At 33.3% G+C, this 13007-nt stretch overlaps 1 protein-coding gene across 1 annotated transcript; it reads left to right on the forward strand.

The window, feature by feature from the left end:
- Positions 1–53: 53 nt before the first annotated feature.
- On the forward strand, positions 54–11932 carry LOC128239297 (protein FAM76B-like). Its single transcript, XM_052955886.1, has 8 exons — positions 54–214; positions 2395–2459; positions 2837–2897; positions 3237–3392; positions 4667–5103; positions 5952–6186; positions 7366–7467; positions 7888–11932. Exons 1-8 carry the CDS (start codon positions 134–136, stop codon positions 8020–8022), a joined length of 1272 nt encoding a protein of 423 aa, XP_052811846.1. The 5' UTR covers positions 54–133; the 3' UTR covers positions 8023–11932.
- The last annotated feature ends 1075 nt before the right edge of the window (positions 11933–13007 follow it).

A 13007-nucleotide genomic window follows, 5' to 3' on the forward strand; every position in this document is an offset into this window, starting at 1 on the left:
CGTTGTCTCTATTTTAGCACTTGCGCATTGTTCATTTGGATAGAAAACTTCCGGTGTGAAAGTCACAGATTTTTGTTGAAGTTTAAGAGAGACTTTGTTGTTTGACATTATTTTAGACATTTGCTTTATAAAAATGGCAGCTCTTTTTGCCTGCACAAAATGCCACAGCAGGCATCCCTTTGATCAGCTATCATCCAGTGAACAACTGTGTAGAGTAAGTCCGCAAAAATGATAGTATCAAAGTATCAAAAACGTTAAATAATTTTCTTGAATTTATTACATGTTGTTTTTTAATTATGCATGTCAGTGAGCAAAACTATAAGTGAAACGACTAGGTGCTGTTGAGCATGATTGTAAGAGCATTGTGTAAGGTGTTTCATTTGCCACATTTTCGTCGTTTTGGACAAAATTAGTAGTCCAATTTGTTTGTCCTTTCTTAGCTATGAATGAATAAGTGTCACAACTGTAAACACTACCAACCACACAGTTTTGCAGAATTTGTTTATTGTCACAATTTTTTTTCTTACCACTGATGTTATCATTTTAATCTAATTTTCACTTCAACTCGCGTTTATATTAATATTTTCCCCTGCGTTACTCCATGGCTATGCGCAGCATTGCAAAGTTTTAATTAAAAGTAATAAAGGTAGCAGTTATTTTTCAGAAGGCTGTTCATTTGTTCCCATCCTATTAATATTCAGTATAAACTTGGCCAATTATCTACAAATCACTTGATCCGTAATCACATCTAAGTTGGGTCATGAAAATTATGCTTTACAACTATCTATCTGTTTAATGTCAACTCCTCTTCCGAGTGTTACTGACATGAACTGTAAAAGATTTCAAAAGCTATGGTCACTTTATTCCCAATTTTCGTATGCCCTCTTTAAACTTGTGTGAATAGATAGTGTATTGAATACAATGTAGCATATAATTACACAATATTAATTATTTGTTTAATTTAGGGGAATTTTCCACATGATAACGAGGCAAGAAGGCCTTCAACCATACGCTTGTAAAGTTTGAATGCAATTTCTCCTGTGAAGGCCATGCTTTGTTTTGCATAAAACATGTGGTTGGTAGTGTATGGGTAGACAAGTGATTCATTTGGTAACAGAAGGAGTTGTACCAACACAAACTCGTTCCACTTCAAAGTAACGCCAAATACAGAGAAGTTGTCCCATATATCAATTATTTAGTCAATAGTCAAGGTAAGGTGTGAGATGGTTATCGAAGGAAACAGAATAGAAAGGTTTTGGCATTGTTTCGTAATTGAAACGGTGGATAAAGAGTGGTAAAATGATGTAAAATAGGCATGCAATTGTACAAGTAAAAACAGCACTGCTGTTCAAAGTTTTACAAAATAATTTCAAAGAATATTAAACTTTAAAAAACTTGTAAATTTGTTAAAACTAATTGATTTAATAAAGTAAAACAGGCATCTTTTGTTTAGAAGCAAATATAAGTATTATCATGGAATAGCACTGGTGAAGAGATGTGTAAATGTAAACATTCCAATTTATACATGTCTAAAATATATTAAGTATACTGCATGGAGCACTAAAATACAATACACATTGACACCTTATTAGATCGCCAAATAAGAATAAGACATGTAAAGTACGGTAAAGTATTAATAAAGTATCCAATGGACACTTAGTTGTTCCGGGGTAGATGCAAACCCAGAAATAAAACTGACTTCTCTTAGAAGCTTGCTGGTTGTCATTTCTGGGTCGCCATCTTCACAACTTGGGCAGTCTTGTAGGTTGCTTGCTGGTAAATATTAAACAGTTCAATGTACATTTATTTCCAATGGTCAAGAGCAACAAGAGCAACATTCACTGAGTGTTTTAGATTCATAAAAGTAGCTTGTCATAAAGACCTTATATATTCATTTATTTTGGTAATTCTTAATCAATAAAATATAGAAAGACAATGCTTTTATCGTATATATGATGTGTTCTTACACTAAAGTTTTATGGTAATAACTATATAATCTATATGTGGGACAAATTCATTGTATATGGCTCAACTTTTAGTGGAGAGTTTGACTGTCAGTATAATTTTTCCTTATCATTTTCATGTGCAGTCAGGTTATATATGCAGTGTTGCATTTCCATATACATCAAGAACCCTATTTTCAATGTTTTTTGAAGGAATCATTATTCTAAAACACTCTTCCACCGCGTGCATATTTTTAAATAATATCTATATGCTTGGGACTCTCAATTTATGCTTGTGAACCAGGGTTTTGAAATATGTTAGATCAAAGGACGCATTCAAGCAGTTTTCAAGAGAAAAACAGTTACTGTATGTGTCAAATTTCAAGCTAGGCTGATCATGTTTTACTCATGGTGGACCTTGGCTAATTTTGGGGAATGTTTTTCTTTTCAGAAATGCCGAAACTACCAGCCAGTTGTAAAGTGTTCATTGTGCAGAGATGAATTCACACCAGGAGAGTAAGAAACTTCATCATCATCACTTGATTGCCTCACTCCACATGGAGTTTATACATAAGCAGGCAGGATTAAAATTAGTTAAAATACTAATCGAGGTTTTTGCTTGTACATTTAAAAACATAAAAAGATACCGTGGTTAATTAAAAAAGATACCGTGGTTAATTATTAAAAAAAATAAGAAAGAAGTCATATCATGAAGTTAAGTAACTTTTCGTTCTAATTTCTAGCACAATAAACAGAATTTTTCCGTGGTAAAATCAGATATATCATAAGATACATAACCTGTACAGAACCTGTCCTACATGAGTTTATTTTCAATTTATTTTAGAATTCTGTAAAGCCTATTTAACTATTGATGTGACCATATTGTATTACAGGAAAGGATCCACCAACAACAACTGTCGCTACTGTACCAAAAACCTCAAAGTTTATGGTGAGGTAAGAATCTAGCATTTCATATACAAGAATTGTAGGCAGTTTCTAGACTGATTGTTCAAACATATACTTGCAATTGTAGAGGCTTACAATGAATGTTTGTGTTTGCTTGTTCCTTGTTTTGAAGAAAGATGTTGAGGTATACTAAATGTGCAGGTATAGTACCGTACTCCTTTTTGTTCACAGCATACAATAACAGAACTTTGATGTTTACTTAATTAACTACAAACTAAAATTATTAAAGAAAATTACTTTTAGAATGTGAACATAATTAATAACTTTGCTCAACTAAGAATGATTTTGATAAAATATGATAAAAATATATACATTTAAATATTTCAGCCAGCAGTGTGTAGATTCTGCAATTTGACAGCAGCTTTTGTTGACCATAAGTGCCAGAGGTGCACAGCATATGAGAAGAAGTATGGGACACCTGCACCGTGCGAACAGTGCAAGATGAAGTGTGCATTTGACAGGACAGACAAGAACAGAGCAAAGGCAAGTCAATATGTCAGGAAATATTTAGACTGATCTGACCTGGATCAAGGTTCTCACTTACTTGTCTTTCAGTCGACTCATTCTTTTGCTTTTCCGAATTGTAGGTTTCTGGTTTTATGAAGAAGAATTGTCCAGGTATTGCCATAGTCTTGGTGGCATCCTTGTGCAAGAACTTAAACGTTAGCCTTAACTCAGAAAACTGTTAACTTAAATGTATTCACATGAAATTTGGTATGCATGTTTATGAAGGGCCATAACTATGGCTTTATAGTCTAGATGTCCCCTTTTATTATCTGGAAAATAAATTATCAATGGCATCTTATTGCAATGCTGTTGTATAAACAAGGAGGGATGAACAGAGACCTTTTTTCTTAAACTTGCCTTTGGTGCTTACCCTTTTCTAATTTAAGTGAAAGGACCTTTGCTGATATGGAAGGCATGTAAAGTCCCACTAGTGGTTTCACATAATAAGGAACATATAGAAATCCTAGCCATTTATTCAGTTCTTGCATTAAAGGTTAGGGTGGCGTAACCACTTATGTAAAAGTTTGCGTACCACCTCAAATATTTTCAAAGTCCATTGACATATAGCTTTGAAACTTCGCACACTTGTTCACCATCATGCCCCCAACCTATACACTTGAGGAGGTAACTCTATCAAGCATTTTGACAAAATTATGCCCCTTTTTCTACTTTGAATTTACGTTTAAGTTTGCGTACCACCTCAAATATTTTCAAAGTCCATTGACATCTGGCTTTGAAACTTTGCACACTTGTTCACCATCATGCCCCCAACCTGTACACAGGAGGAGGTCACTGTATCAAGCATTTTGACAAAATTATGCCCCTTTTTCGACTTAGAATTTACATTAAAGTTTGTGTACCACCTCAAATATTTTCAAAGTCCATTGACATCTTGTTTTGAAACTTTGCACGCTTGTTCACCATCATGCCCCCAACCTGAACTCAGGAGGAGGTCACTGTATCAAGCATTTTGACAGAATTATGCCCCTTTTTCGACTTAGAATTTACATTAAAGTTTGCGTACCACGTCAAATATTTTCCAATTCAATTTATGCTAATATCTCAACAAATCATGTATTGCATTGAAATCTAATCTAACAGTGATCCATGCATGTTTTACCAAAACTTTTCAATCCATACACCGAAAAGGGGGGAATAGTCGAGCGCGCTGTCTCTGTGACAGCTCTTGTTTATTGTGCCACCATGCAAGACAAATAACACCTTGTGTAAACATAGCAATATTATTGCAGGTTGATGGGCGACTCCTGTGCTGGTTATGCACTCTTGCATACAAGCGTGTGATTACCAAGGCCCGGCAGCGACAAGAGGAGAAGAAACAAGGTCTGCGCCCCAATCCAAGCAGCTACGATAAGTTAGAAAAAATATCAAAAGAGGACAGTAATGGAACACCTGCCAGCCGAGATAAAATATCACCGTTTGAGAGCAATTCTCAGTCATCTATAAACGCACAACCTCAGAAAGACTCCTTGACAATGTTAAATCTCTCTGTTGGAGAGAAGTCAACTCCTCCGTCATTTGCGTCATCATTTGACTTTCTCCGTGAACACAAGGAAGAGAAGAGCAATGACTCTTCTGATGTGAAGATGAAGCAGGAAAATAAAGAAGAGTCTCACAAACATAGGCATCATCATCATCATCACCATCACCATAAGAAACATCATAAAAGGTTTGTTGGATTCAGGTATTTACTTATATCTAAATACATATTTTATAAATAAAATGTTCAATGTTGATAGACATTAAGGTAGTATGTCAGAATTCTTCCTACATATTTCTTGACTTAACTTTTTAGTTAGCCTTACCAAGTAAAATTCAGATTAGATTAAGACCAGCAAATATGTTAGAAGTCCTTGGTGAACTGACATATGATCATTTTAACTGAAGTGATCATCATGCATCTCAGGGCTAGTATTTGTGGCCATTTTGGGAAGATGACCCATACCTTTCAAAGGTTTTGATTTGTTTAAAATACCTCTTCAAGGTATCCAATGGGAAAAACCTTAAAGGCTCGCTGATGTTTTGTTAATGCACTTTTTTAAAACCATTAGGATGTTAAAACTAAGATACGGACACCTGGAATCCTTCAACAAATGTTGATATATGCACAAATATTGTCTTTGAAGTCCACAGTTTTGAAGGTACACTTTTCAACAAAAGGCTTAAAGGTTAAATTATTCCTCCATTTATGTAAGAGTTTTTGTGGGCAAGCGGTTTTAATGTATTCTGTTTTTTTCTTGGCTGTACTCAACTGACTTGGTTCGCTCCCCACTAAAACCAGGTTGTTGCTTTTTTGTACTTTATATGTATTTTTTCTGCAATTGCGGTACAAAAGAATGATTATATTATTATAGTGTTTTCAGATGCATAACTTTTTTGCTCTAAAAACATGAGCACGTCCCCTAAGTCTGGTACCTTTGTTGTAGTTTATAATACTTATTTAAACATATATCGTTTTACAGATGGATGAAAAAAATGAAATAAATACATATTTAGTAATATCTTGCACTTTTTCAGATCTCATAGTCCAAGGTCCCCTAGCAAGCGACCAAGGTTAGAGAACACTGATTCAAATGGCTTGCCAGGCTCTCTGACCCCGAACAAGACGTCAATGCTGGCAACTGAGAAGTCTCCAGTGGACCCAAACAGCTCGGAGCATATCATCGCAATCAACCGGCTGCAAGAACAACTCAACAACTTGAAGAAACAGCTCTCAATGAAGGACCAGCAGCTCTTAGAGAAGGAGAAAAAAGTGAGCAACTCATGAATATCTACCCATAATTGAGTAATATTTGTACATAATTGATTGGATGCACAAGGTTTCTCTCTGAACTGTCAAACATTATCTCTGTTTTGATCTGAGAGAGTTTTCTTTCAAACTGGAGAAAACATAACTTGATGGCTCCCTAATTTGTAAAAAAAACTTCTTCCTGATTTAAAATTCTAGCTAATCTGCTTTAATGCAAATAATAGGCCTTTATTATTCGACTTAGATATTTTGGTTAAGGTTTTGCGTGCAAGCACACATAGGTTAATATCTTAGTAACTACTTGAAGTATTTCATTCAGACTTGATACAATGGTACTCAACCATCCAACCTACTTAATTAACCAAGTTAGATAACTCTAGCTTGCATTCAATGCAAATAATTGCCCTTTATTATTCGACTTAGAAATTCTGGTTAAGGTTTTGTGTGCAAGCACACATTATTTTAATATCAAAGCAACTACTTGATGTATTGCATTGAGACTCGATACAATGGTACTCAACCATCCAACCTACTTAATTAACCATGTAAGAAAACTCTAGTTTCATTTAATGCAAATAATTGCCCTTTATTATTTGAAATAGAAATTCTGGTTAAGGTTTTGCGTGTGAGCACACATATGTTAATTTCTCAGCAACTACTCGTTGTATTGCATTGAGACTTTATAGAATGGTATTCAACCACTCAACGTAATTGAATAACTAAGATATATAACTGTATTTTGCAAATAATTGCCCTTTATTATTAGACTTAAAAAATCTGGTTGAAATTTTCCATGTAACCACATTTATGTTACTAGCTCAGCACATCATGAATTGCATTGAAATCTAATCTAACAGTGATGTTTCGCCAAAACTTTTCAATCCTTACACTGAAAAGCTAATTTATTGTTTTACTAATGAAGAAAATCATCTTGCATCCACCAACTGGTTTTAGTCAGACAAAGAAGGTTGTACTGTGCTTGTTTCTGAGTAAGCACATTTCTAGTATTTATTTAAGCATCAGTGTTTCAATGCCCGACATCGCAAAATACTTTTATTCGAAATGATATGTGTTCTTTGTCTATAAAAACAATCAATTTTTTTTACTAGTACCACTGGACATTGTCCAGATTAAGCTGTTGAATTAGACGGGTTTCATGAACTGTGATTGTCAATGTTTTAGATGACAGAGATCAAGGCCTCTCAGTGGGAGAATGAAAAAAGTTTACGCACCAAGCTGACAGATGTGACGAGGAAGAATTTGGAGTCTTTGGAGATATTACAGGTGTGTGTGAAACCAAGCTGGAATTTAGTGTTTACATCTTATTGACATGAATTCACAATTATTTCCAGATTTATTAAAGTACCCTGATCATGAGTTAATTGAGTGAAACCTTTCATTCATGTTTTTAAGTCATCAAAGGGAGGCACATAGAACTCACTGTTCGTCCATCCATGGTTTTATCTGTTTAATTTAGTGTAAAACTATGTATTCTGTCACAAACTATAAAATCATTGTGTTTATTGAAGGGTGTGCAGGGTGCAGGTGTGATACCTGTGATAGGTTAAGTTAGAATTATAAAGGAATAATCTTGAATAAACTTTCAAGTATGATAAGTGTAATTCTTCGTACGATTCCCTCTCATGTATTACATGAAAGATTGATGATCTAGAGAAGAAAATGGACCGTATTTGTTTGTTACAGGGAAAAAATCGTGAACTCGAGAAGAAGAATCGAGACTTGAGCAAGCAGGTTCAGCAACTGTCCAAGGGGAAGAAAGCTGCGCTTCTCTCCTCTGCAAATAACTCACAGAACAACAGCCCAAATATAAGCTCATAGTTATTTAGACCTTCTGTTAAGCCAGTTTCATTTAACGATTTTAGTTGCAACTTGGAAATCTTACATCTTAATGAAAAGTCCCTATGGGACCTATTTGGTTTAATCCTATTAATTATGACCGTTTGAAATACTTTGACAATAGGAACAATAGCTGCCATAAAAGCTCACAGCCCATGATGATAGGGCCTGTTCAGTAGGTGGTATATTTCAGCCCACAAGGCAAAAGTAGCAGTAACTGTTGTAATTGCCATGCATTGGTAAACCCTTATACATATGAGCCACGTGGAACAATTTCAGTTGCTTCTCTTGAAACATCTCAAACTTTAAAAAAAAAAACTAAAACAAAAGGTTAAATATTTTCTTTTAGATGGTAAGATTTATTCAATTTGTCTTGGAACCTTTCCTCAATTTGTTCACCATTTCAATTGTTGTGAACTTACATAAAAGATAACTAGACAGTACTTATTTTGAGAATTTCATGAAGCAAACTAACGAGAATACAACCCTAACAATTCCAAGTCACAACTAAAATTGTGTAGAAAATTGGTCGCTGACACAGTGTTAGTGGAGTTTTGTGGCAATAAAGGACTGTTTATATGTGTCCATTATAAGTATAAAAGTCAGGCAGTAGAAAGTGTGCGTCTCTTTTTGTGCTTCTATTGTTATAAAGCTCTTGTACGTTCAGATATTGTATGTCATTGCCATCTTCATTTCGCTGTATGGTCATAATTATAACACTTTGATTTTCGTCCGTGGGTTTACATGGAAATTATTCTACTAGATCGAAGAATATATGTAATTGATATTTTATTGTTCATGCATGGCAAAGTTTGGCATGCAAATATTGGAAAGACAATTTAAGTTAATATGCTAGCTTTATATCTTTTAACAATGGCATTTGATTTGTTGAAGAAATTGCACTTAACCATGTTATAATACATGTAATTATAATTTATCTCATTTCATAAAAAATCTGTCCAGTAGACTGCATATATAATCATATTTTATTGATTAGGATAGTGTTTAAGTGATGTGTTCAAAATTGTATAAATTTGTTAAATTTTGAGTCGCCTGCCAAGCATGTAAGACATGTAGGGATTACTTTGTCATGTGTTATTGTCATCCTCATGTTCACACTTTGATATCTTGTTGACACGTTTTGAACTTTTTGGTGCAAAGTTTTCAAATGATATACTCACAATGGTCATTGGTCAGTAGTTGACCCCTATTGATTTTGGGATTATAGTGACCTTGACTCGAAAAATGATGACTGCTCATAGCAGGCGACGCATCTGATGTATGATAATCTTGTTCCGAACATATATTATAGGATTTTAGGGTTAGTCTTTTTTGTGTCATGTCTTTGTTATAAAATACATGTAATGGACACCAGGCTGAGCCAATTTTTTAAAATATATTTTTATGCGGGTGAATTTAAAAAAAACATTTGTTTTTAATATATATTCAGTAAGATGTATTCTATATTTTAAATATACATTTTAAGAAAGCTTTTTTTGTAAATGTTTAAAAGTATGAAGTATGTTTTACATTTTTAGCAACAATTCTTGTTAAACTTTGTAAAGTGGTGTCTCCTATTTGAAATGTATGTAAAAACATTCTTTATTTTTAGGGGGAAAAAATGTGACGCCTGTAAAGCATCGCAGACATGTTTTATGTCCAAAAATGTATTTTTATTTTTTCATCATGTAAGCTCTCACCAAGCTAGGAGAGGGTTTTATGGGTTTTTTTAAAAAGTGAATTTATAATGTAGATACTTATTTATGTGATTTTATTTTGATTTATGTCTTGTTCAATACATTCAATTATTTAGGGTTATACCTAATAGGAAAGAAAGGTTGAATAAAGTTCCAACTACAGTTATTGTAAATCTCAAGCATTGCAATTTGTTAAAATATTTATCTCAAGCATTGCAATTTGTTAAAATATTTAGAAGTTTTTGGATTGGAATGGATTGTTTTGAAGAAGAAAATTTATTTATTTGACTCAGTTAAAACGAAAGGTGTCCGGCCAAGGTGTAGATGGTATATTTTGGTGAAATAATGACACCAGAGCATATTTAACTGAAAAAAATCACTTTTATTGACAATTATAAGAGGTTTTTGAGTTAAATATGTACTGGTGTTATGGTTGAACAAATATACACCACTTTTACATTGACTTGTTCTGGCACCTTTGGTTGAAGCATTGTAGGTTGTAAAACAATTAAGTGAGTCATTTTGAAAGCAGATTTGAATGTGTTCATTGAACTCACAGAACTCAATACTAATGGAAGGAGAGTCCCATGTATAGTTTAGTGTACATATAACTTGGGCTACATTTTTGCTGTGATCAAATGTAATATATATTCTGAACTATTTAAGGAACATTTAAAGGTAAGTCAGGTGCAAATAAAACTTGGTCCGTCAATATATCAAGACAAATTCTTTTTATAATTGCTGCTTGTTTGCCAACATTTCATTATTGTTTTATGTTAAATCGAATATACATTCTATAGAACATAGTCTTTACAAATTGAACTCTAAAAAGCCAAGAAGCCCCTTTATAAACAATGCTTGCAAATGCAAATTCCCTTGTATGTTAAGATAATGTATGTTCAGGAAAACACTGAGAACTGGGACGCAGAACAAGTTGAATCACTTGGGCTTTATTTCCATTCATTGTTTTGTAATGTACATCCTGCAACATATTGCGTTAACCTGATGTAAGAATGTAGTTATTTATACAACATAGATAAGTGTAAGTGCTTTGCAATTAAGAGAGAGAGAACATGTTTGAAATTACAATTTTGGCATTATGCTTTATAATACAAATTCAATGTTTAATGTTTTGATGGTTGTTAAATTGTCTTTAATGTTTAAGTTTTAACCATTTATTGATTTTCATCAGCTTAGTTAACTTTTGCATTTGAGCTACTTCAAAAATCAAAATTGTTGTCCTATAAGTAGGTGCTCTTGTTTAAAATGACTCGATTTAATCTCGTATATTAAACAGTTTTGCTTGAGTAGCAGCAGTTTTTATGACTGTGTTAATAATTTAATCCAACAAGATTGAATTAAAGCATTTATTGTACTAACACACATACATATATGCTGCTCCATCTTTTATAGCATAATATACAAATTGCACATGTACACATATAGAAGAGGTCATATGGCAAGTACCATTTCAATCTTTGAACTTTCTGACAGTGGCCAAAACTGCATGTTATTACTGACCAAAAATAGGATCAAGCACAAAACAATCGAAATATTATTCACACCTGTGGACCATATGTATGAAATATTGAACACATTGTACAAGAAGCATTTCAACATCTTACACGGTCATCAGTTTCATAAAGAAATATCAAATTATTGTGCCAAAACTGTATCAATACTGTTATGTGAACATAATCTTTATGGCAGTAGAATCACCAAATTATTCAATTGCAATTTACTTCTCTTTTTTGAGTCATATTTCATTTGAGTCACGACCAGCAGGGCTAGGTCTTACTGTAGGTATGAAGAAAGCTGGGAATATGATGTAATAGGGACAAAAACAAGGATGGTGTAATATGATTTTAAAGTCCATCATACTTTAAAGGTAGTTTACACCTTCTATTAGTGAATACATGTAATAGCATTCATATGGTGCTCAAAACATTTAAATTTCTACTATACTCTGCTTTTCATCAGGTAGACAAGAGTATACTTAATTATAGGTGCAAACATTTCATTGTTTTACGTTCCTTTAAAGTTTTATTCATCTCAAATTTTTATGATTATAACTAGGTTGAATGCTTTGTCTGTGAAATATTTTAAAGAACAATTTATATCATTGGTATTTTATTGTGTTTGACTCTTCCACATGTTATTTTTCAATTTGTGAATAAAAAAATATTTTCAATTTTTGGTTTTTCTTTTCAGTCATTTCCCAGAATAGATTTTTCATTTTCGTACACCAGAGTGATGATGCTATGCATATACAGTGAAAACTCACTAAACCGGACAAGGTCCAGACTGGGCAAAATTTCCGGTTTAGTGAGGATTCCGGTTTAGTGAGGATTTGATGTACGGAGTAAGTTTACTCAAAATATTAACTGAGTTAACCTTTAAAGGGAAGTTGGAAATTGGAATAAAATAAAAACACAAAGATAACATTTATTTTACATCAACGATGGTTCAAGTAACTTGAAATAATGCATAGGGTATACATGTATATTCATTTATATATCAATGTACATTACAGATACAGTTTTAGACGGAGGTTGAGACATGATTAAAGCACATGCAAAAGTGATAAACATAATTCTGCGTTTTTATTATCTTTTTTCCGAGTATCTTTTTTCCGAGTCTAAAAAAATAAAACAACTTGCGTAATTTAATGCTTGTTAAGTATGTGTGATAGTTTAATTAACGTACCGCTCTAATTTGATTCACTCATAGATGTCTTTAGATAAAACAACGCTCCAAAATGATCACTTAATAACCGTTTCTAGTTCTTTATTTTCTGCAACAAACAAATTAATGTTTCAATCAATTTTCTTTTCACAAGTTTGATTACCGTTTGATTATCGCGTGGCAGTCAATCCACCGCGCAATCATCATTATCGATTATCGAGTTATCACAACATCAAAGGTGCAATATTTAACGACGCACCGGCTGTCATAACAAAGTGACACGCAATTCGCGAATTCCTAATACACAAAATCATTTTGATATGTTTGAACAAATATATGTCTGGTTTTGCGAGGTAAAATTACTTCGACAACTAACAAATTTTCTAGATTTTTTGTCCGGTATCCGGAATTCCGAGGTTCCGGTATTGTGGGGATTATTTTACATTGAAAATAGAAGGGGAAATCGGGACTCTGAAAAAAGTCCGGTATCCCGAGGATTCCGGTTTTGTGGAGATCCGGTTTAGTGAGGTTCCACTGTAATAGATTTATCATTATAATTATAAAAAATCTGATGAAAGAGAATGA

Source organism: Mya arenaria, chromosome 6 (assembly GCF_026914265.1).
Source record: "Mya arenaria isolate MELC-2E11 chromosome 6, ASM2691426v1".
Classification (NCBI taxonomy): domain Eukaryota; kingdom Metazoa; phylum Mollusca; class Bivalvia; order Myida; family Myidae; genus Mya; species Mya arenaria.